Here is a 25555-nt window from a genome sequence, read left to right on the forward strand (position 1 = left end):
TTTCTCTTGTTTCTTCTGCAGTATCTTTATTGCATGCTCTTTAGATGACAGTAACTTGTCTCTTCCTGCTACAACTTTACCAGTAATTTTCTTTGTACAGAAACCTCTCTAGTCCAGGCTTGTCTCTTGGTCTGGCTAAAATCTGTCTATCCCTCTGACACATCTTTGATTAGCTCAAATGGAACTCGGCCTAAAGCCATCTGCCCTGCCTCTGTTCTGTTTATGTGGGCAGTAACAGTTTTCTGATCATCACTTGGGCTTATAATCTGGGTGCTATTTCTGAATGGATGTGATTGAAAGGCCTTAATGAGATCTTTATCTAAATCTTTCAGATTCTTGTTTCATAGCAACTCCAAGTAACTTACATTCTCTTTACTTCTCCCTACAGCTACAACTCTAGAGGTTTTCCTCATCTCACTTTTCAGTTACTGCAGCATTCCTTTTCTTCACCTCATATGCTTCCAGAATGATCTGCAAAGATACAAATGTGATGTTTGCATTCTTAATATGAACGGATGTTCACTATCTCTTTCTTCTCCGCTTCATGAAAAATAGATTGCTTATCTTTGTATCATACACTTCTGTTTTCTGCTGGGTTGTTTGGCTCTCAAAGGCACCTGCTCCTGCACATGCACTTAATGATCCAGTGAGTATATCTTGACCTTTATCGCATGCTGCCTATTCTGTTCCGAAAAAATATTGTATGTGTGTACTGGAAAACTAGCATTTTCTATTTTTTCTTCCTGAATTTCTTTTGTGGATTTCTGCAAGAATTTTGACAACACGTTAGGTGATCTTCAAAGACCGCTGACCATAATAATAGTCAGCAGTGCTATCTTTGTGGTTTGTCTGTGGGGTTTCTGTATTTCCTTGCCATCCTAGAGTTATAGGGGACAGTTTCTTTATTCTTGTCACAGTTAAGTGTGTTAGACTGATTTCTAGGCAATATTGCAATACAGATAAGCAAGGAAAAGGTGGACAGTGTCTGTCTATATTTATAAGGGGAGAAAAAATATTCAAGGCAACCTGAAAATTGTAGAGTGTGCCTGAATGATGACAACATCATTGCTGGACAACAGCTACTCACAGCAATCAGAAGAATGGGACAAGACTAGTAGGTACAAGTAGAACAAGAGTTTGAAGGTAAAATATAATCATGCTTTGGATTGGGTTGAGATCAAGCTACCTGTAGATGAAATGAATTGTCACCTATGTAGGAGACTAAATTGAGGGAAAGTGGTTCGATGTATAATGTCAGATGAGTGCTAGTAACTAGAAGACACTGCTGAAAAGGGGAAAAGTTGGGAAAATAGATAAGAAAATTGATAGGAAGCTGAATTGTTGTAAGAGGCAGGGAGGGCAAAGAGCACACTGGATCACAGGAGTTCAGAGGAGACTAGAGATTAAACAGAGTCATCAGCGTGTTTTATTGCAGTCCTTGTTCACCTTCTGGAAATAAATTAGGTTTTGGCTTCCTGACAAGTCACAGTCAAACAGGAAGGGTGATGTAATATATGTTTTCTAGTGATTTGTGCTGTTTTTTCCCCAAGGAGCAAGAACTTACCCACCTAGAAAAAGTAGTTAATTGTATAGGATGTTTCATGAGGTAAGCTGGATATGATACGTAATGCTCATATAAAGATTTCCTCAGCATGATATACTTACCTGTATTGCTGTGGGTGGTTGGTTTCTTCAGTTGTATTTACTTCTTTATGTAGTTGCATCTAATTCATTGTGAATTGAAGTAGGAAGTAAACCCTATCTACAGACAGTAATGTTGGCCAATGAACTAATTACCAGAAAGCTATCAGCTAAAATGACATCCGCAAAGCATGACTTGTTGCAAAGCTTCCTATTAAGATGTAACTCTTTCAGGAAGGAGTATAGGGTGTGTTCTGATATGGTTTCCAAGATAACTGTAAATAGATGAATTTTCTTCTCTTGAGTTAGAAGGTAGCTATGTGTAGATAATTAGTTACTATTGAACATATGGTACGTCACTCAAGCCTTACCACTGGACCTTTAAACTTATTTCCACTTGTTTTTTGATGCAATTGTTCTGAAATTTTAATTAAAAAGTTGCTTTTTTGAAAATATGTGGAAATGCTTCTCCTTTTTCCTTGTCCCTTCAGTTCTCTCAGAAGTGGTTGTTTCACTCTCATCCTCCTCTTGGACAAATGGAGCAAGCCATATCTTAAGTGAGAACCAGTGTAGAAAATCTCAGCATCACAGGTGGAAGTCTTAGAATATTGTGATCAGTGGCAGAAGGCTTCAGTAGAAAACCTTGGTCAGTGCTAACCATCTCTTTCCTTCTAGCACTGTATGTATTGTTAATGCAGTGAATCTGGGTCTGTCTTTCTCTAAAAATGTTTCTCTGGACAAGTTTGAGGTGGATGTACAACCTGTGGTTTTATACATCGAAAATGTAATGCTATTGTTTCAAGAGCAATTAAAATGATTGTGACTGTTTAAAAAAAAAAAAAAAAAAAAAAAAAAAAACCCAAACAACAAAACAAACAAAACAAACCCAAAATAATTCTACTAACCCTTTATTGCACATAAAAATACATCTATTAAAAGATACTATTTATTTATAGCTCATGAACACTTAATGCTTGCTTTTAAGGAAAGGGAAGCAGTCACTGTTATTTCAAGAAATAAAATATTTGTTCTGTTTTGTACTGCATTCATACTTGAATGTGTGCAAAGGCAAAAACATTTTGATTAGTAATACAATTTCTATGCTAGAGCACACTTTAAGTGTTTAGAAAAATAAAAGAAGCTAGCTTAAAAATGTATTCAAGTTCTTGAAGTACCATTGGAATAACTGGAAGTTGTTCTCCTTACTAAGCACTCTTGATCAGAAGTTGTAAGGTCTTCTGCTGTGCCTGAACACAGAATGCTTATTATGGTTCTGATTTGATTAGTGTTTAATGTCTGTTAAAGGAAAATCTGTTCATTTTGGAAGCTAATGGTTCAGTGGTTTTATTCTCTGCAGAGTGAACCACTGCCTCTGGAAGACACTGGTGAAAAATGGTTGGTGGTTTGGTTTTTTTTCTTAAATGCAAAATAAGAGCATGTACTTAAAGTAGTACTTTTACACGCGTTTCAAGAGACAATATGTCTGACTAAAACTATTCAAAGCGTGCACGGGTACAGCACAGATTTCAAAATGGAAATGGAAGGCTTTATTAGGTTAAGGCTTTTGCCTTTGGCGTGCTGTCATGAACTTATGCTTCCAACTGTTGATCTTTCTGCTTTGCTTGTAGGATAGTTTTTTCCCCCTATATGTGTCTCATTGTTTCTATCTGCACTGGTTTCTGTGCAGGAGAAAAATTGTATGACAGCATGGGTGTGTTTTTGGAGAGACAGAAGGAGATGGAAGGGGTTCCATTTAGCAGCTTGTCATCATTAATGTTTCTCTTTGGTTTTCTTTTTTACTGCTTTGTAGAAAGCATTAAAGACTCTGGCTTCAGCCTGTTGTTATGAGGCAGCAGAAGCAGCGGCCTGGGGAGCTGCTAGTCAAACTTCCAGGTCTTCCCCAAGCACGTAGAAATGATGCAGAGGCCTCTCTTGTAATCTTCTCCTATTGAATCGGTGTTAGTTGGACACTCAGCATCCATTCAGAGGATGGCTTAGTTGATTGAGAGAGGGGAAAAAAAAAATAAGCTAAGAATCACTATGACTTTGTCTCGTGTGGTTTGCAATGTCAGTTGTATTTCCTTCCTTGATGAAACAAGCAGTGTAATAACAAGGGTATATTAATTACCATTGTATTTTCCTTTGAAAAGTTTGGAAGTCTTTAAGCAAGGAGTTTCTGTGAATGTAGCTTGTGAAGCAGAGAAGTGGGGTGAAATACTCTTTGGATTTATGTCCCTCTACTCATTTAGCTTACCACAAGTACCATCCCTCTGTGCAAGTGCTGTTACCAAACCACAAAAGAAATAATTAGTAGGCAAGAAACATTTGGGTTTGTGTTGCAATTTGCAGAGTTCTGAAGAAACATGTTTTCTCTGTGTGTATGTGCATGTGTTTTGTGTTAATGATTGTCAGTATTTAAAGAAAGATCAAAGCTACATTCTTTCAGACCTTCCTGTGCAACTTAGACTTAGTGCGGTTATATGTGACTTCAACTTTATCTATACGTGGAAATATCACATTGTGAGTTATGTTTACTATTAAACATTAACTTAGAAAATAATGTGTTCTGAGCAGCTTTGAATTGTTATTGGCCCTTAAATTAATGGACAAATGTGAAATTCAGATAAAAATGCTATTTTAGGGGTTAAATGACACTTTTTTTTTTATAAAATACAGTCTTTTAAAATAGGTCAAACTTGAGTGGGCCACATGCTCAATACTGCCTTTTTGGACATGAAAATTATCCTTAATCCTTTGTTTGAGCTAAGAAAAAGGATGAGAAAGTGCTGTAGGAGTTGATACCTGTATAAACTGTCTTGGGACAGTGAGGCAGATGAATTGTAAAATTTAAAGAGCATAGAGGTTGTGTGAGATAAGTATTCAGCAGAATTGGTTTTAATGAGAGAAAAGATGTAATTTAATAAGAATCATTGTGGCAATTATTGTTGTGACTTATTTCAAACGGAGCTGTTTATTTTCAAGAGCCAAAACCAGTCATTGAAGGCAGGAAAACATCCTTCAGTTATGATGCTGTGGAATAGAGACTCCCCATAAAGATTTCACTCCTTTCTCTGAGATATCCAGAATAGGATTGTGTTAAAATAAGACTCCAGCTAAGACTCTTAAATGCTTTGTTTGATCTTTGGAGGTTTCTTTTTCTTTCACTTCAGTCACAGAAGGCAAGAAAAGTTCTAAACAACTTTTTATCTTCCCCTTCCCCCAGTTTTCTTGCTTTATAACTTTACCCCATGTTGCAAAATGACTGAGTACTCTTTTGTATCTTGTTTTACCTTAATTTTACATTCTGAATTAGAAGTTAGACATAACAAAATTGAAAATTTTGGAAACTTCTCAGATTGACATAGATTTAGTTGGGTTGACTTTGAGATTTTTGTACTGTAATGTAATATCTGATTACATGGGGCAGTTTTGCCATGCATTGAAGTACCCTGTGTAGAGATCCATCTGCAAGTTAGTATTCTCCGTAAGTAGTTTTTATACTGAGAAGTAATACCGTAATTAATAATTACGTAAGTGTTTGCTAGTATATGGATGTTTACTCTTTTGTTTATTTAGCAGAGGCATTAATGAGGAAAGGTAGAGGTGTTATTTGCAAAATGCCAGTAGTATTTGAGTTGCAAAAGAAGTATCTCAGAAGTTTGAGAAGTTGAAACTCATGAGCTGACAAGCATTCTAGAATGCAAGATTGAAATACTGTCCTTTTTTTTATCTTTGTGAAAGTGTGCATCATTAATATATGTAGAATCACACTACTAATAAAACTGAATTCTACAGGTAATGTATCTTAATTTTTTGTATCGGTGTTGAATGTGAGTTATTTTTCATTGTAATGCAACCAGATTAACTCAGTATATGTATTCCAGATAAAACAGCAGTGTTTAACAATGCTAGTCACTTTCACAACTTAATCCATTTTCCTACATGCATTTGTGTTTGATCTCTGTTTTGAAGTTTCAGATTGTTTGGCCTTCTCTTGCACTGATTTTTATAAAATATCTTCATGGAGGCTTAATCTTGTTTTGGTACTTAATGTGTTGAAGATTGTTCTATTATGTTAATCTGTTTTATATGCAGTATATTGGGATATCTGTGTTAATAATGTAAGTAATATTACATTTCTTAATGTAAGGATTTTAGTTCATTACGGGTGAAGTCCATTCTCTTCACATCTAAACAAAGGAAAATGGATTATGGAGAATGGACGTGTTCTCTGTTCCAAAGTTCGGATGGGTGCAAGACTCTGAGGACTATGCTGCTTAACATATGATCATACATGCGATCTTTCCTACATTGTTTTAAGAACATGACACCAAGGCTTTTGAGATTTGACTGTTAGCAGGTGATCACAATAATGGATTCCTTTTCAGAGAGCAAACAGTAACCTGATGATTTTATTGATGCACTTGAGGAGGAAGGTGAATATGATCAGCTGGTTCAGTACTTGCATGAAAAGCTAATTAAACTTTTTAATCCTACCTTTGAGGCATGTATTGGAAAGGTCAAAAATACCATGGGTTTTGAAGAGAGAAGTTTTGCTTACTGTCTGTTACTGTGCTGCAGTTTTTAAAATGTGAAACTAGCTTTTGCCAGGATAGAGTATAATCTTTTATGTTTGATTTAAAAGCTTCAACACCTTGGGCTCAGAGGTACTTAGGACGAGCTTTTATTTGGGGCATAGCATGTTAGGTATATTTAACGGATATTTCTGTGAAAGGTTTGCAATTTGAGATGCTCAGATGATTAGTACCTTGGGTTTACTTATTTTTAACCGCTTAGCCATGAATGTTTGTGGCCGGTTACTTTTCATTATTTAGAGCCTCTTAGACTTCATGTAGCTTTACAAAGATCGTAGCTGACAGCCATCAGTCTCATTCCATGCGACATTCACCAATATTGCACTTGATTTTCTTCCTTTTGCTGCTGTTCTGTTTCCCTGGCTGATGTTACTCCTGTGTTCCTTGCAGTCTGGAACTGGGTCGGGTTTGGTTTTGTGTGGTGTTTTTTTCTTTTTTCTGTTGTTGTTGTCCTTTGTTTTTGTTTGCTTGGTTGGTTTGTTGTTTGTTTATTGTGTTTTGTTGTTGGTTTTTTTTTTTTTTTTTTTCCAGGGAGAAAGTTTCCAGGTTTTACGAGTTTTTGTAGCCTCTCATCTTGGTCCACTTCTTCCAGTGTCCCTTGTTGTTGTTCTTTGTGCTGCCTTGTTTAGTTGCTTTGTAGTGGTTTCAAACTTTTTATTAAAGTCTTAAATTTAAAAAAAAGTATGTATTTTTGAGCATCACACTTACTTAGACTGAATCAGAACTGGACTGTGGCAGGTGTTACTCAGCTGTCAGTTAGCTGACACAGTAACAAATGTATTTCCAAGATGACAAGATTGAACTTTCCTGTAATATGGTGATGTTTAGATCTTCGACAGTATCTGGCACGGTGTACACTCAGATCTTTGTGTAGTGTAAACATGACACAGTGTTCATGCAACACTTATTTTGTATAATTTGATAGACTATAAGTAAAGTCTTGCCTGTTGAAGTATTCAATGAAATAACGAATTCTCATGTACGTATAACTGTGTTCTTTGAAAACTAATTTCTGAATGAGAATGTTAATATTAAAAGCAGATGATGCCATAGTTGTGTCTGGCACCACTAAGTGACAGTATCACTGGTCGTAGGTTGATGCTGATTGACTCTCAGCTGAACAGTCACCCAAGCCATGGGTAGCTTAAGACAATAGTTTTCTTGATAGCTGTTTTGTATGACAAATGCACTTTTCTTTCTAAATGCCAGATCCTCCTTTCAGTGCTGCATAATGATTTTTCTCCCAAACTGTTGGGAAGAATGAAATAGTTCTGACTATGTGGACTTTCATTCTCTTCCTATAGATCAGCTGTGTTTTCTATACTGTCTTGTGAGTATATGTTAGACCCTTTGTAAGAAATAGTTTTATCAACAATTCTACCACTGTTCTGTAATTGTGACTTGGTAATTAGCTAGAAAATCAGTTGGCTGATAATTAGAAACTTTTGAACTATATCACTGTGAACATCAGGTTGTATGCACAGAATTGTCATTCAGTCAATACATACATATTTCCCCCTGAAAAGGTTAATACTAATGGGTTGTGTCTCCTGACAGAGAGCTTGCTTAATTCTATTCTTACACTCTTCTCTCCAAAAGCATTAGTTAAATTAACTTTTATTGTGTCGTGACAGCAAACACAAAGATATGGCATTTTTCTTTCCTGTAATTAAAAGATGTTTTCTCTTCCTTTCCTCTTTTTTGTAATAATTGGTTTTGTTAATGATTGGTCATCATAGCTGACATGGACATCTATCCACAACTTGTAGAGTTGAACGTGTTGAGTCCCAATAAGAGAGAAGACCTTCTAGCTTGTCTGTTTTTGGGAAAGAGTGTTTGCTCTTTCTTGTAACATCAAAGTAATACTTCAATTGAGATAATTACAAAAGTTTAGTAATTGTCTGGGAAATAATTCTCCATTAACTATTGTTAGTCATAACCAATGGTACCAGTGAGGATTTTTTTTCATAACATGATCAGTCATTGATGCTATCTCTTTAGACTGTCATGCCTTTTGCCTTAATTAAAAGAGGGGTTGAGAGACTCTTTAAAACACATTATAGAATTTGTGGAACTAGTTATAAAACACTCTTGGTTTTAAAACATCTGTTCGGTAAATGAGCTATAGCCTGAAAGTGTTACATATGAAGCAAAACAAGTAGCTATCCTAAAAAGCTAACAGTCTGAGGACATGAGAAACAAAAGGGGAAGAGACACAGGTCATCTGCATGTCTTGGAGAACTGGGATGTGTGGAAGTGGTGAGTAGTATGTGCTAGCTGTATTGACCACGTGCTAAAAACACGAGGACAGGAAGGTTTAGGATTCGGAATATGACTTAAGTCTAAAATGGTTTTATTCTAGCAAAAGTCACAATGTATGAGGAGAAAAGCCTGTTAAATGGTTTATCCTCCTATTGCCTGCGTATATAGATTCAAACAAATTAGTTTAGGGAAGTATTACTAATTCTTTTTTGGTTTAAAGGTAAGAATCATAGATACTTTGGGGAGCTCTCAATAACATACCTCTGTAGTTGTCCATACGTAGTATTTTGTAAATGATAATTAAGATGCAAGCTAGAACACATGTTGCCCCAGATTCACAGAAGCCAACCTTACTACTTTGACACAGAGCAGATGGCTTGTTATAATGTAGTTGTTGATGCTGTAAGAACTGAGAGCCCTGACTGGTGTTGCTTGCAATCACTACCAGTTAAAAGACTGTAATGCCTTCAAGAAAGCATCGCTATTCTCCCCTCCTGCTCAGGGTTTAGTGAGATCCTAGATCAAGATGATATTTATGCTTAGAAGATGCCTGAATATCAATTGGATCTTAAATTTGTGCTTTTTATATAAATTTGTATGTAGATAGTTTTTTCTGGAAGACTGGAATGAAGCATTTTTATGTAATTTGATGCTTTTTGTGTAGAATCTGGACATACAAGACATGAAGAAAGGAAAAAGATACTGAATGTATGCTCTCTAAAAAGCTTTTCTTATTTTTTTTTTTCCTCGGTACTAAAATCTAATTTTCTTTGAGGAAAACTCTTTTTGTGGATGAAAAAGGTTAAGGTACCTTGCCAGGCAGATGCAGCCCGCTTTGGAAGTGCGTGACTACTGTGGTGGCAAGCGCTTCACAAAAACACATGGTAGGCATACAGGGATACTGCATCGGGAACTCGATCATCCAAGGAAGCTGATCAGTAAGCTCACAGCTGGTAAATTGTATGTTTCTGACTCTGTAGAAGGCTTAACAATACCAGAGAAGGAGGCGGCCAAAATGAAAGGGCAGCTTTATCTGGTTTAGTCATTAGTAAACAGTCTGGACGTGCTAGTGCTCTTCATGATGGAAATGGGATAAGAATAACTATTAGACTGCCAGCTAATTGGGAGAGCACAAGCACTTGACTAACATGCAGTAACAGAAAGGTGGATAAGCTGTGCCTTTTGGTATTCAACAGTAAATGCAGAGCACAATAAATAACTCCATCAGACCTTATTTGTGATATCTCTCCATTAACTGCAGTCAGTTGACTTCAGCAGGCTTAGCTTGGGGATGCATTAAGTGCCATAATGTTTAAATAGAACAAAAACGTGTAAGCTTTATATAAACATGTCTTACATTTTTGTTGAACATTAAGGGTAACTCATTGAGAAAGGAAAAAATGGAAGTTAGTGTTCATTATTCTGTTCTGAGAGGTACAGGTGTAGGTCAAGGTCAAGCTGTTTGCTCTTGAAGAACTGCATTCTGAATAGACATCAGCATCACAATCCTTGATCTCTTATCACATAATTCAGTATTTTCTCGGGGCTATTTTAAGAGGAAAACAATTAGAAAAGGTTGTGTTCTCATTCGTATCCAAGCCGCTTCCTTTTGCTAGAGTAAACGAGATCTATGGTCATTGAAACATCCATTTTGATTAAAATTTAAACTATCTTTTGCATCAGAGGCAAAAATATATAATGCCCTGTCTCTTGCCTTTAATTATCACAGCTCCGTGATTTACATAGTGCTTTGGAATGGCAAAAATTTGGCTGACTGCCATGATACACAGTAAGCTCAGAGAAACTAGGAATTGGTAGCTAATAAAAATTTAATTTTATGGTATTCCCACCCAGGTGAACTGAAATACATCTTGAAGTCAAGGTGCAACTCTTTGCCTCTTTGTCTTAAAAGATATTTAAGACTCTTTCTATTTTGGTTTTGACACTCTTTCAAGGCTTGAAAAATTTAATACTTTAGTGCTGACCAAGGTATAGAATCATACGAGGTGAAGGACAGCAGTCCCAAAATGACTCTGAAGTGAGAAACTGCAAACTTACCTCCTATTGCTGGTATTTCCATTGGGATGTAGGTCCTGAAAAATCTTAGGGAAGGTTTTCTTTTTTTATTCATACAATGTTCTTATTAATAGCTTCGAGCTGATATGAGGGGACTTTCAGGGGACCGTGTCGCTCTTTGTCTTTAGGGAGTGATTTTCTTTTTTCCTAGAATTTTTCAAGCTGTCTCTAGTTTAAATGACAAATAGTATTTGTTAGCTATAGTCCTCTACTTGGTTGCAGTGTGGGGTTTTTTTTGTGTTGCACAGTAAACTTCGTGAAAACCATATAATACAACAGTTAATGCAAGAGAAAATAAAATAGAAGACAAAATTGGATTCAGAAGGTTTTTTCCTTGCTCTTCCATTGTTTCTCCTCTGCTGCAAGTGAGGCTATTTTTGTACTTGGTTGTCACTGTCCCTTTTTGGGGGCTTGAGGAGTAGCACATTTTAAAAATAGGCTTTGCATTGGAAATTAATTTGTTTCTGAGGAAAAGTATTGTCTCAAATCTTCGTGGTCTCATAAAGAACTAAGGGGTGCACCTTTCATTTCCAAGAAAGTGGGGTGGTTTTTTTCTTTTTTAAATAAATGCATTTTTTATTTAAAGATCTTCCAAAGAATTTTCTAAATTGGCTAGTTACTTGTGTCTTTTTGGTGAGAATTGAAAAATGAATATATACAGTAACTTAACTGATCCTTAATTGCTATTCCTGTCTTGCATGGTAGAAAGTGGGAGCAGGGGCAAAAGCAATTGGACTTTTGCAATAAAGATTAACTCAGGAATGGAGAGAGCCCAATACATGTTTATTATATTTAAATAACTTAAAATGAGAAATCACTTTTTAAACTCCATCTCAAAAAAAACAAACAAAACAACCCCAAACCAGAACCTCCCACTTGTCTTTCCTGAAAATTAGCATGTGGAACTAGATAATATCCATGACCACGTGCTGCTTGCAATTATCATTGTTTTGATTTCCTCCAGTTAATAGCAGCTCTTGTAAAATGTCCATTTTCCCTGTATTTTTAATGCTTTCTTCATGTTCACACTTTTTTTTTTTCTTGCTGAGCCCCATTTCTGGTCAAATCGAAGCTGATGTTTGTTTTCATCCAGTCTGTAACTGAAAGATTACTTTCAGCTTTGTCTGTGGTCTCACTGGCCTATTCTGGTTATAAAACTGTAATACCTCCACATCTAGGTATATTGTACATGGTTTTTAAAGTTTCCAGTATGCAGCAGGAAGCTCAGTTTGCTGCCTCTGTTTTCTCATAGTGTACAAATAGAGCATTCGATATACTCTTCCTTGCCTAATGTTAGTTTTTCTTTATTATTTGTAATCATGGAACTGCTGCATCTGAAACTCCTAAGAACATGGGTTAAATTAAATTGAGCCCCACAAAACCGGTTTAAGATAGGAAAAACTAATTGATTGGGGATTAAGAGGGGGTGGAGGATATCTGTCTGTCCCTTGGATTTGGAAGAAGCAGCTATGTATGGAACTGGTTCCTTGGAATTTTATTTTCTCCTTTGTTAGCCAGGAGTATTCACTTTCAAATCTGAGATGTTCGGCATTTCACAGAATAAGCATTCACTTTTTAAGGATGACATTGAACTGTCCTAAATAATATTTTAAAATATTATCTCTCTATAGAATATTTTATATTGGGTGTTGCAGTATATCAGAATTAAACCCAACTTTAAGGAAGTGCCTAGCATTATCGTTAGTCACATTTGTGTAGTGAACTTCTAAGCTTTAAATACCAGCTGACATGAGAGGGTGAAAACAAGGTGATGGGCTTATCCAGAGGCAGCTCTTGAGAAGAGATGGCAGGACAGTGTCACAGATGGTACAAGCTGATTTCACTTTTAAATTCTGGAGTCCAGTGTTGGGATGTGTGTCACTAGAAGATATTTTTAGGGAGCTAGAGATTGAAATAATAGAAACAGACACCTACTGCTCTCACCTACTCATATTCTTTCCCACTTCAAAAAGAAAACCTGGAATGTTCTTTTCTGCTGTTATTGTATGTATGTTCTGAAGAAGTCGCACAAAAGCCTGTGTTTGTCACTCCAGGATGGGCTGATTCCAGTTTAACTGGAAGTCCCTCCTGAAAGCAGAAGCTCCAAAACATTGGAGTTGTCAAACCAGCTTGGTGTCACCATCTGTGCTTACCAGAGCTAACAGGTTCGGTCCACAAATGCAAGCTTCTCACCTGTGCGTTATTTGATGCAGTTTTGTTACTTCCACTATTGTGTTTTGAAATGACTGGTTCAGCGTGGTATACTGATTGCTAAATGTTCTCCACCAAGATTTCATGTTAATTTGAGTATATCAGTTTGTGTTTTGTGTTTTAGTCACTTTATTTCCAAGTGAAAACGCAATTACTCTAACACTGCGTTGAAAGGATGAACTTGGAAAATAGCGAGCTTGAATGCCACGTGGTTAACTCTTTGCCATTTTTGCTACCTATTTGTATTAAAGCTCAGTTCTAAAACATGGTATTTTGTATGTGGAATTTACACTTCACAATTGTGATGGACTTAGGCAATTCTATCGTAATGTCACAGAAATGTATTTTGCATGTGCTGGGTGAACCTGCTCTGGCTAATGAGTGATCAGAGTAGGTCTTCCTCTGAATCTTTTCCTATCGGCGTGGACTTGCTTGGGGGCCAGCAGGGGACAGGTTAATTCTGTACCCTACAATTAAAGCATGCACCTGGGATACAGTAGGTAAAATTCATTTGAGCTGAGAAGACCAGATACTTGAATACTTGCATTATATCAGGTAATGGAGAGCCTCCATTATCTTGTCCTGCTGAGAGAGAAGTTATTCCTGGGTGGTCATTTGTGGCTCTTATTTCATCAAATTACTCAAAAGTCTTTTACTGATAGAATCAATATGTTTCAAGAAAAGGTTATTCTTCTGGTTTTACTTTATTATTAATACTGATTTTCAGTGAAAATTCTTAACTAGCTCCAGCTGATGCTTTGATGTGTTGTGTTCATGCCCTCAAAAAAAAAAAAAAAAAGGCAAACCCAGCTGATTGTCCCAGGAATGCTAATAGTCAGGATAGTAAAGGAAACAGTATGTAAACTCCACTAGAATCCATTGTATTCCTCTGGTTATTTATGATAGTATCTGTATTAATTTAATTTGATGAACAATGTTTCCTAGACATTTCTTGTTAAAAGATAACCCTGGAACTCATAGAAGGATATTGAATAATATGTTGCCATTGTTCCTGTGTTGTTTGAACTGAAGTGAAGGAATGGATGAAGTGTGACTGAGCACTATGATTTTAAGTTCAAGAATGTCCTGGTTTCCATAGAAACAGCTAGCTCTACCGTAGCTACCGAGTAAAATGCTTATAGGATTTTGCTTTTTCCTCCTCTAAATAAAATTTGATTATGCTTCATTTTGGTTTTCTCTTTCCCTTCACTTCGAGCTTCTCTGAAATTCGCTAACATAGTTTTTATCAGCGCAAAGTTGTCTTAGCCATTCCATGTTTGAAGAAAGCAGTTGCACATAAAAATGTATTTGTTTCTCTTCGTAGTAATCCACAGATCAGTGTGTCATTGGAACTGGCTATTAAGTTCATCTTAATTTTGAATAGGGTGACGTGGGATGCTGTCACGCTTTCATGGCGTCATGTTGGGATCGCCCTACAAGTGGTGTGGCTTTGAATGAGTGACGCAGGTCTGTCAGCCAGCTGGCAATGAAACTTCAGAGCTTTGTTCAGTCACATGGAAATTTGTTACTTATGTTCCATATCTGTGGGTTTTTTTTTTTTCTGATATGAAGTAAATTTATTATAGGTGCAAGGTGTTGTAAGGGTAGAGCATGTAAAAGCTCTGAGTGTTGCCAAATGTAAATTTTAAGTGTTCAGTTGAGGAACTGCAGTTACATTCCTTATATATATTCCTGTATTCCTTATAAAGTATCTGTTGAAAATAGGTGTCTAGAAGTGTGGTTCATAAGAACTATAGTTTTATTTATCACAGAATCACAGAATTATCAGAGTTGGAAGGGACCTCTAGAGATCATCTAGTCCAACTCCCCTGCTAAAGCAGGATTGCCCAGAGCACATTACTCAGGACTGCATCCAGGCGGGTCTTGAAAATCTCCAGGGAAGGGGACTCCACAACCTCCCTGGGCAGCCTGTGCCAGTGCTCTGTCACCCTCACCGTAAAGAAGTTTTTTCCGTGGATTTGAACGGAACTTCCTGTGTTCTAACTTGTGCCCATTGCCCCTCGTCCTGTTACTTGGAACCATTGAAAAGAGCCTGGCTCCATCCTCCTTCAACCCACCCTTTAGATACTTGTACGCCATAATAAGGTCTCCCCTCAGCCTTCTCTTCTCCAGGCTAAAGAGTCCCAGCTCTCTCAGCCTTTCCTCATAAGGCAGATGCTCCAATCCCTTAATCATCTTAGTTGCCCTTCGCTGGACTCGCTCCAGCAGTTCCCTGTCCCTTTTGAACTGGAGAGCCCAAAATTGGACACAGTATTCCAGTTGTGGCCTCACCAGTGCTGAGTAGAGGGGGAGAATGACCTCCCTCGACCTACTGGCCACACTATTTTACCAAGTGACTTTGAACAAGAGACTAGAATCAAGGACCTCTTCTCTTACATGAGGATGCTTGCAAATTCTTACTTCTTGCTCACTTTCCTTATGCACCTGCATCTCTGTCCCTCTACCAGCTAGTTTCTTGGCCAAGAAGGAGCTAATATTACTATTCTATACGTGTCTCTTAAATTCCCAGAAAGCTCTGGAAATCTTCAGAAGGCTGCTTGGGAAAACGACATTGGATCCAATGATCACAAGCTGATTGAGTTAAAATCAACTGGAAGAATAAGCACAGTAGGAGTGTACAGAAAGGCTTTGGATTTCAAGGGGGCAGATGCTGATTAAACAAAGTGTACTAGGTTAGTATAAGGAGCATATCTGAAGAATTTGCATGCTTGGTGTTTCTTCAGGTTGAAGACGTTAAAGGTATAAAATACCTGTATGATAGATGAGTGAAAGGATGTCGCGAGAGACTGAATTTGACAGATGAATAACTAGCTCAAGAAGGATATTGAGAAGGAACAGAGAAGAAATAATGGATTAAAGTTCACAATATATATTTACCCAAGTTAGATTATGATGGATTCATCAGCCAATTTTCTTTGCAAGGAGAGTTTTTCAAATGAGGGAAATGCAGAAGAGGCATAATCTGTCTGGACTTCAGCGAGTATTTGATGTTGATTAGGAAAGGATTGGCATGGAAAGGCAGGGTTTGATAGCATGACTTGGGTGGAGAAGGTGATAAGACAGAGTGTTCGATGTGGAAGTGTCAGGCTGGCCGTTATGCTTAGTGGAATTCTTTAGAGATTAATTTTGGGACCAGCTATCTCTCGGTTTTCATTTATGCCACTGACACAAGGAAAATCAGTATGCTGATGAAATTTGTTGATGATGAAAATTTGGAGGCATCAGTAGTACAGAAGATGATCATGGTGTTGTATGGAAAAGATTGGATTATCTCAAAGACTGAATTAATAGGAAAAAAATTAATTGCATTACTATAAAAATATCTTGTACATAATGGGTGGTTAAAGCAATATTCTGTAATGCAAGCTTGAAGGCTTATGTCATGGAAATGACTGAACTAGAGAAAAGCATTGCAAGATTAGTGCATTGCAAATGTGAGATGGTTGTGATGTTCGTATGGAAAATGGAGAAGCATTTACAGTCAATTTAAGGAGGTTCTAATATAATTTTGTAAATTCCTGAAATATCATCTATAATTCTAATCAGGCATACTTAAGCAAAAATTAATCAAAACTAAAGCAGATGCAGATTGAAGTGAATTGTAGAATCATTCACTTTGGAAAGGACCTTGAGAAATTTTCTAGCCCAACCTCCTGCTAGAAGCAGGAACACCACTGAATTCAGACCAGGTTGCTTAGGGATTTGTCAGTTGGGTATTGAAAACCCCCAGTGACCTCTTTCATTGCTTTGATGTCTTCAGGGTGGAAACTTACCACATTTCAAAGCCTGTTGTTTTCATTTATGACTATTGCCTGTTGGTTTTCTGCCTTGGATCTCAGTACAGGGGTCATTGTCTTGGTAATATAGGCATAGGAAGGCCACTAATAGGTGCCCACCAGGCCTCCAGACTAACCAAGCCCAGTTTCTTTAACCTCTGCTGATATGCTTCAGAGCTTTGAAGACAGTGATCACACCAAGGGCCAGCCTATTAATGAGGAAAACCTTTGCTTGTTTATTTTAGCAAAGTTTGTCCTTGTCTGCAGATGTAGAGGAAAGCCATCAAAACCCCAAGGGGGGAAAACGCCTGTTATAACTAAAGCACAAAGTAGGTCTGGCATCAGTGAATGCAACCTGTCCAAGAATAAACTTATGCTGGGATTTAGAAGAAAGCTCCACTCAAGGGGACAGTCAGGTTCTAGAGCAGTTTTTACACTGCCTGGAAGGCTGAAGTCCTTCATTATATTCAAGTGGATACATTTCCAGAAGGAATTACGTGAGATGATATACCTGCCTTAGGAGTGAATTGAAGTCTAGAACCTGCAAGTCTCTGCTGACCTGGCCTGTGTAATGCTGCTGTTTCACTTAGGTTGTTATTCAGGCTTGGTTCAACCTTGTATGTGAACCTGGTGGAATTCAGTCAGTAAAGTGTACTGCATGGTGCTGGGAGGATTCTCTTTGGCCTAGAGTCATTAGGATCTTTGGAGGACAAACTTACTTCTTACAATTATGAACTTGAACGAGGAAGTAAATGTATTGGATTTTGAGAAGTGAAACTTCAATCTGTATTTCTGAATGCTCTTATCTCGTGGCTTTCCCTTCTGGTCCATCTTTAGCTTTTAATTCAATTTCACATCTATTAAGAAAAGGGGAAAAAAAGTCTTGTATATGTATTTTAATCTTAAACAGCTGAAGAAAAGCAGTTAGTTTAAACTTGGGGTTTTATACCATGTGGTGATATGACACTTTTCCTCCTCTGTATTTGAATTGTAAGATGAGAGGAATCTTAAGCTGCTACTGGACCATAAAATTGATAACAAAATAACTTGTTTAACTGAATGGATGAGAAGTCACTGAAACATCAAGAAATGTCGTGTGGGTTGTAAATCTCTCATTTCTTGATGTTTAAGTGACTTCCCATTTATTTAACTTTAGCTGTGAAATTAGAAGTACTAAGACATTTTGTTGTTATGCCTTAAAGAATGAACAAACCCTGTTGCAGATGCCTGTAACATACAAAATGCAACTTACGCTACATCTGCATATACATGACCCAAATTTCTTTTCCAGAAGTTTGAACAGTTGTTAGTACAATCTTTGCATCTCTATATATTTTTTGTTTGTTTGTTTACAGTATATAGTCTACACTGAAATTCTTTAGTGTGTATGTGATGCAACTGCTGGAGCAGTTACTGGAGCTGTAGTGATGACGTTGGTGTTAGCTGAGGGGGGGGCGAGGGTGAGGTTTTCATGCTTGAGGTCACAAAGAGAACGTGTAATTATATAACCCTGCAGAGGGGATGTCCTACACAAATTGTATTTAATCCTACTTCTGATACTGTGGCCCTTAACTGCTTTCATCAGTAATGCTGCAGTTGGTGGTATAGGGCAGAAGTGTGAGTGTATTGAGTTTGCTCAGAGAATATGTTTGCTGTAGCAAAAGGCTGGAATTCCCTTTGGTAGCCTGAAAAAAAAAAAAAAATCAGAACTGTTGTCGTTTTGTTGCCTGTGGAAGGGCAAACTTGTCAGGGCCACAAGAATTGTGAAACTGTCTTGGAACCAGGACTCTTTTGACAAGAATAGGTGGAAGGGCTTTAAGCGTACAAGGGATATAGATACAACATCCTTGCTAACTTTTAACATAAGAAGTAGGATACAGGGTACATAAGACCAATAACAATCCTTTCATAACTTGAAAAATTAAAATTTGCTGCTTTTGGGTCAAAACTTCTCTACCTAACCAAGATATTTTTTTTCCTGCACTTTCCTTTGAGTACATGTGTATACACATTTGCTCTTTCTTTTTTTTTTTTTTTCTTTAGATATGAACTTTCATTAGTGGCATTTTGCCAGAAAGGTTTGTTTCAAATCCCTTGTAGTTTGTTTGAAGTGGGGTTCTCAGGCTTGCAGAATAAGTAGTACAGCAGTTGCAAGCCATTGAATTTCTCGATGCTCTTGAAGGGAATGAGATTAGACTCTAAAGGAAAATTCTGGGATTCTTTGCTTCAAACCCTTTGAGCTAGTGTGATGTGCAACTCAAGACTAAGATTCCTTCAAGCCAAGATGGAGAAATATAAATATATATATATATCTTATAGATATACATATGTGCATATATATAGACAAACATGCAAACTAAATGTGTCAGTGGCATGCTGTACTATAAATAAGAAAATACTTTAACCTTTCATTAGAGCAGCTGTTTCCTTGCACTTGATGCAACATCTGCTTGACTGTTTTAAGGATTTATTTTGGGCTTCTGCTGATATTTGGTGATATTCTTTTTTTTAATGAAAATATTCCTACTGCATTTTACACATACTCTGTAATACATCCTGTAAAATTATTAGTTTATCTTGATGTGCCTTTATATTTCATAGTAAGACTATAAGAAATGCTCTTCAGCAACAAAAAAACTTTAGCACTATTAAGTTACCCGTTTTGGGGAGATGGGGGAAGGAAGGAACTAATATTTTTCACTCTCTCCCTCCCCCCCGTTGCTTATATTGATTTTGCATTATATATTAATTGCCGAAATATGACTTAATCAATTTTTCCAGGAAAGCCACATTAGTTTTGATTATTTCTGTGATACTCTTCTCCTTTGTATATTCACTTTAGTGTGCCTGCTAATTTCAAATGTCAGTAGTGAGAATAAAAAGAAATGTATCTCCTTAATGTTATGCTAGCTAAAAAATAACTTTATTTCTGTATTAATGATGTGCCCTAATGATATTTTAAGTGCTGAGCAGGACTAATCTTCTGGGGTTTTTTTAATCATCCCCTTGTGGGATCCAAATCAGACAGCTCTAGGAGCTTATCTTATTTCTACTGCATAGGAAAGTGTTATGAACTTCAAAACAGGTAATCCCTACCACAGAGAAATGACACAAAGATGAATTACAGAATCATAGACTGATTTGGGTTGGAAGGGACCTTGAAGATCTAGTTCCAACCCCCCTGCCATGGGCAGGGACACCTCCCACTAGACCAGGTTGCTCAAAGTCCCATCCAACCTGGCCTTGAACACTTCCAGGGATGGAGCTGCCACAACTTCCCTGGGCAACCTGTTCCAGTGCCTCGCCACCCTCATAATGAAAAAATTTATCCTAATATCTAATCTAAATCTGCCCTCTTCCAGTTTGAAGCTATTAGCATTTGTCCTATCGTTACACGCCCTTGTAAAAAGTTGCTCTCCAGCTTTCCTGTAGGCACCCTTCAGATACTGAAAGACTGCTGTAAGGTGTCCCCAAAGGCTTCTCTTCTCCAGGCTGAAAAACCCCAACTCTCTCAGCCTGTCTTCAGAGGAGAGGTGCTCCAGCCCTCTGATCATCTTTGTGGACCCTCTCCAACAGGTCCTTCTTATTTTGAGGGCTCCAGAGCTGGATGCAGTACTCCAAGTGGGGTCTCATGACAGCAGAGTAGAGGGGCAGAATCACCTCCCCTGACCTGCTGGCCACACTTCTTTTGATGCAGCCCATCCTTAGACAACCTGCATAAAATCAGAGTTGGGGCGCTGCTTGGCCAGATGGAGCAAGTGAAGGCCAGGGGTGTCGCAGGAGCCAGAGTAGGTGAAATGGATGCCGGGGGATTCGAGCAAGAGGCAGGAGGGCTGCTGGTGAAGAAGCTCCTCACCACTAGTGCTTATGGCAGGCACTGCTGCCCAGTACTTGGGGTTGGTTGGTTTGTTTGTTTTTTAAACAGGCAGCCCATTCCAAAGTACAATAACAGCCTGTGACGCAGTCTAAACCTCCAAAATTTTTGGCAGTATGTTGGTGTTGTAATGAGATGCATTAACACTGAAAGGATAATTAAAGATAATGAGGTATAGAGAAAGTGGATTGGAGCGCAGCATACCGCACCTCTGAAAGCTGGAGTGTGGCAAGCTGACTTTTAATGAAAAGAACAGATTTTCTACATAGACATTTATATAGTTTCATCTGAATGTGTACGTAGTAACTGATGTAATGCCATATTGCAAACTGTTGGTTAAATAGGAGAAATGAGGATTTAATAGAGAAATTGTGAGTGTGTGTAAGGGCCTAACATAAAGGACCTAGCTGAGAGGAGGGGGAAACCAGCTCAGAGAGAGCTCATTATTGGAATTGTTACGGATCAGTTGTCAGATCAGTGTTATGTTTCCTGATTCATGTAATGACAAAGGTTCATGTAAAGGGATCTTGCTGCTAGAATTCGTTGATGACATGAATTTTGAAAAATGCTTTTAATGTAGAGTTACACAGAAATTTTTGGGGTATTTCATAGGCCATGGGCCCAGACATGGGGGAGATCTGGAACATCTTTGTGATGCAGAATACTTCTTTCCACCTGCTCTCTTTTCCCTGGGAGGGATAGAGTAATAGGAGCTAGATGAAATCTGGAGCCTTGTGCTTTAGGGCATTACAGCCACCATGTCAGTTATAAGCTTGGAGGCTGAGTATTTGGAAGGATCAAAGCAGAGAAGTGTACGAAGTAACTGACCAAATGACATGGTGCAGTTATGAAGAAGGTGCTCTTGGGACACAATCACAGAAGATGTTTCCAGTAGACAGTGGAAATTACTGGTGGTGTTATACAAGCATCGAGTGAGATATCACTTAGTAGGCTTCAGAAATAGTAACTTGTTTTGAGGAGAAAAGAGAAGAAGTCGAAATGTGCAAAGGCGGGCTCCTAGGATGAATGGGGAAATGGATATCTCACTAGAGAAAGCTTGTCTTGGGTAGTCCAACTAAAGAAACTGTATATGTAAGTGTTGTCTATACATACACAGGTGGAGACAGCAAAGAGAGGAGGAAACTATTTAAACTGAAAGACAATATAAGCAAAACAACAAGTGGACATAGCCTGGCTGTAGCTAAATTTAGGCATAACATTTTGAAGTTGTAATGCGTTACAGTAGTCAGGTTTTTGGAGCAAAAATGAATAGTGGAACTTAGTCTACTTTTTCTGCTAAATCTTGATGAGATTTGAAAATAATTCCTTAATCATTCTGGAAATATCAAAGAAAATAAAACTTTATAGCCAGATGTGTTCTGAATTTTGTGAATAATTGACTAAACAGCATTCCTGCAGCTTCTGTCCTTTAAGTTTTTTTGCAGTGTTCTGGTATGCAGCAATATTCTTACAGTGGCTACGGTGCTTTCTCAGACATAGCTACCACTTGGCTTCATTCCTGAGCTAATGGCAGAACTCGTATTTTCTTGAAGGGTGTTAGCAGAGGGTCATGGTGGGGGACCTAGTCCTTTTATGCTCACTCCTTTCATCTTTGCTGTGCTTTGAAATAGAGACTCAGTTGCTTTTTGGAGGAATCATTTTCTTCATTGACCTTGAAGCATGCAGGATGATAGAGATCGTAATTTGGATACCTCCATTAGGTACTTAAAGATAGGTAGGATGAATCCAAGCCAAAGCATTCAAGAGAGAATAGACAATCTGTCTGGAGAGCTTCTGAAATAAATGGGGAGTAAGTAACTGAGGCAGGGCTGTCATGTTCAGTAGATATGATGCACTGAGATTTTTGACTCGGAAGAAGTCTTGAAAACTGTAAATTTTTCCTTTTGTCATTTTACTGAATTCCAACAAGGAAAGCTTTATTGCAGCTTAACTTAGAATGAGAGCCACGGTTTGAAAGTGTGATTTGGAGAGAGGAGGGGAAAAGAGAAAAAAAAAAAACAAACCAACCCAAAAACTATCTAAGCAGTTAATATGCTAAAGTCTTGCTAAAAGTTGATGCATTTTAGGCTTCTAGCCCAAACCAGAAAAGCTGGTAGGCTCCTACTTGCCATGGGCATTGGGAAGTGCTAGATACCCAAACACATTTTGTGACCTTGCTAGCAGTTGCTTGAGGAGCCAAAATTTAATCTCTTTCACACTGTAAGTAATGTCATAGTGAGCTTTTCATACACGTTGTTTTAATGCTATATGGAAAAGGAATTATATTCAGTAACTTGCAAATAGAAGAGAGGAAAATTATAGCTGAAGATGCTAATGGTTAGATAAAGGAAACTGATGGTAGAAATACTGTGATGTGGTGTTATTATTGTATTGCATGTGGATCTCAACCACTTTGCTCGTAGTGAAAGACAATGGTGGAACAAAGTTTTGGGCTCAGAAGACTTGTCAGAGGAATTCAAGTTCCATTGCAGCTGGGACCAAGGAAGGATGCTGTCTGACTCTGGTGTTTTGTAGGAGTTGCAGTGGGTGAGATCACGGCTGACAAATAATGTAGTGGAGGGAGTGCGCTAAGGCTTTTACTGAGGCTCGCAGGCTGTTCAGATGCAGATTTTGATACTTCTAGTACTCTCTGTTCAGGTTAATTTTTCAGGTTTTTATTTTTCCTCTTCATTCAAGAAGATATATTGCCGCTGTCTTTTGGCTGGAATTTTTTTTTTATACTCCGCTGAAAGCTTTTTTTTAATGGCACAGTTGATCCAATCGTTACCTATCAGATTCTTCTAGTTTTTATCATCAAAAATGCTAGCTGTTAGAATTTAATCTTCCTAGATTATGTGTAAACAAACAAAACTTTATTGACTACTTTAACCCTATTTTAACCCTATCTTAAACTGTTTTCTGAAATCACTTTGGATCAGTCTTCATCTAAAACCAACAGCAACTTTTTAGTAACTTTAAACTTAAGTCTTTTCTAGATGCTTTCCTAATACTGCTTTTTTTTTTTTTTTTTTTTAACAGATAAATTTGCGCCTCATCTTGGTAAGCGGGAAAACAAAAGAGTTTCTATTTTCCCCGAATGACTCTGCTGCAGATATTGCAAAACATGTGTATGACAACTGGCCGATGGGTGAGTAGCTGTGTGGCTTTGGCTTTTTAACTGTTGACCTAGAAGCTTCCCTGTATTATGACTGAAGTGTCAATAAACCGATCTCTGTTCTCAACATTCTAATTAAATACATTTATTATGTATCTAAGCATAGGTTTATATAGAAATACAATTGTCGTCTTGCCTTCTATTCCCCTCTTTATTTGATTGGGCAGATTTTTAGATGTTTGGACTACTTCCCACTCTATTTCTAAAATTTGTTGCCCCAAAATGAAGTATATCTTTCCTCCTGTCTTTAGATGCTTTCCTTGATCAGCCTTGTTAGAGGAAATGTTGGAGATATAAAACCTTTTATGTGAGAACAGATAATGTAAAACATGACATGTCACAGGAATGTCAACATGTGAAATTCAGCCTGAAGTACTTCTTCCTTACTGCCTTATCTTGGAAAGGATCTGTAATCATGATATTTTTCTGAGAAAACATCAAATATAAAAGAACATTTTAAGAGACATTAAAAGACCGAGGGGAAACTTGAGATTGTTTGTATGAATATCTGGTGTTATGCAGGAATACTAGCTTTGGAAAATGGAATTGAAAACTTAAAATGTGTATTCACATATGTGAATAGTTTCACAAAAACAAAGTGCTTCTGTTCTCCCCGACTGCGATTTCATGGGAAAATAGCCAAAACACAGACATAGCATTACATACAATGAAAGGAAATGCTTCTTTTGGTACAGGACTTCATTTGGGTTACTGTTTTGATGTTAAAAAAGACTACTATTTAACGAACTAAAACATTGCAATATCTGTTTCTGTGGTGCCTTTTGTCAAAGAGATACGGTGGATGATATTTCATACCAAAAAGTTAGTGTTGATAATCCATATTTTAAGCCTTAAACTGTTCTTTGAGGTCAGGAAGATCAGGGTTTCAGGGGACTTGTTTGGTGTTTGTTTTGATGGGATGCAGCATTATGTATTTAGTAAAATATGTAATGAAGGGGGAGGTTTTTAGTCCCCTAAATAGTGCAAAAATGTTCTACATTTATATCTAAGAAATCTGGTTGATGTAGCATCTGTGTACCTGCTGTACATATTTTAATATGTGCCTACAACATAGTTGTCATGACCAGATGATCTTTTTGTACTTTTATCTGAATTAGTAAAGGCAGAACTGTTTTGATTTTTCTTACTCAAGTTTATTCCTGAACATGTAGTCTCATGTTTCCAGTCTTATGAAGAGCTTGAAGGTTGCAGATTCTGAGTTTCGAGTTGGGAAGAAACTCAGACTTTTAAGTCTCTTTTTTAAGAAAAGTAGAACCGGACATGGAAGCCTCAGTTCAAATACCTGCTGAGGGAGTGCTCTAAATGTTGATGAATTGTCTGTGCAGAGAATAATATTGTCAATTTAAAAGACTGAGGAAACATCTACTTCAGAATAGAGTATAGGTTTTCACAAAAATTAGCCCACTAGCTGTTTTCAGAATGAGAGTGCTCTTCTTTGCCGTGGGACTGAGCAATCTTGATGAGGACTAAAGTTTCCTTGAGATAGAGACGATATGAAATTATTATTTTATTTTTTTTTCCACCATTTTGACTTGTCATGATCTTGTGGGGGGAGAAAAAACTCACAAAATATTGTCAGTTCCATGCTGGCAGGATTAAGGCAAACCTCCCCTCTTTTGGCAATGCAGTTGTTAAGTTGTTAATTAAGGATCTCTTGACTTGTAGTGGAAAATGCCAAGTTTATATTAATGTATATCGTGTAGGTAGGTTACCTGCTCTCTTCCCCCGCCATTTTCTTCTAAATAACATTAACTTTTTTCTTGTACAGCAATTAACTGCTGAATTAAAAAAAAATAAAAAAAATCCATACGTAAATATTTTCTTCTTGGCTCATTTAGTCATCAGTGGAAATTAAAATTTGAAATCATGTCAGAAAGAATTGTTTCAGACTGCCAGCTGAGAA

General features: G+C 37.5%; 1 protein-coding gene across 1 annotated transcript in view; it reads left to right on the forward strand.

Annotated features, from left to right (window-relative positions):
- The window catches only part of UBL3 (ubiquitin like 3), a 56247-nt gene that overhangs the window by 22151 nt on the left and 8541 nt on the right, over positions 1-25555 (forward strand). The window contains exon 2 of the mRNA XM_082479729.1: positions 23496-23604. Within this exon, the coding sequence (XP_082335855.1) occupies positions 23496-23604 (109 nt within the window). The remainder of the gene's footprint in view (positions 1-23495; positions 23605-25555) is intronic.

The sequence above is a fragment of the Vanellus vanellus genome (genome assembly GCF_965231255.1).
Source record: "Vanellus vanellus genome assembly, chromosome: 1".
In the NCBI taxonomy this organism is placed as follows: Eukaryota; Metazoa; Chordata; class Aves; order Charadriiformes; family Charadriidae; genus Vanellus; species Vanellus vanellus.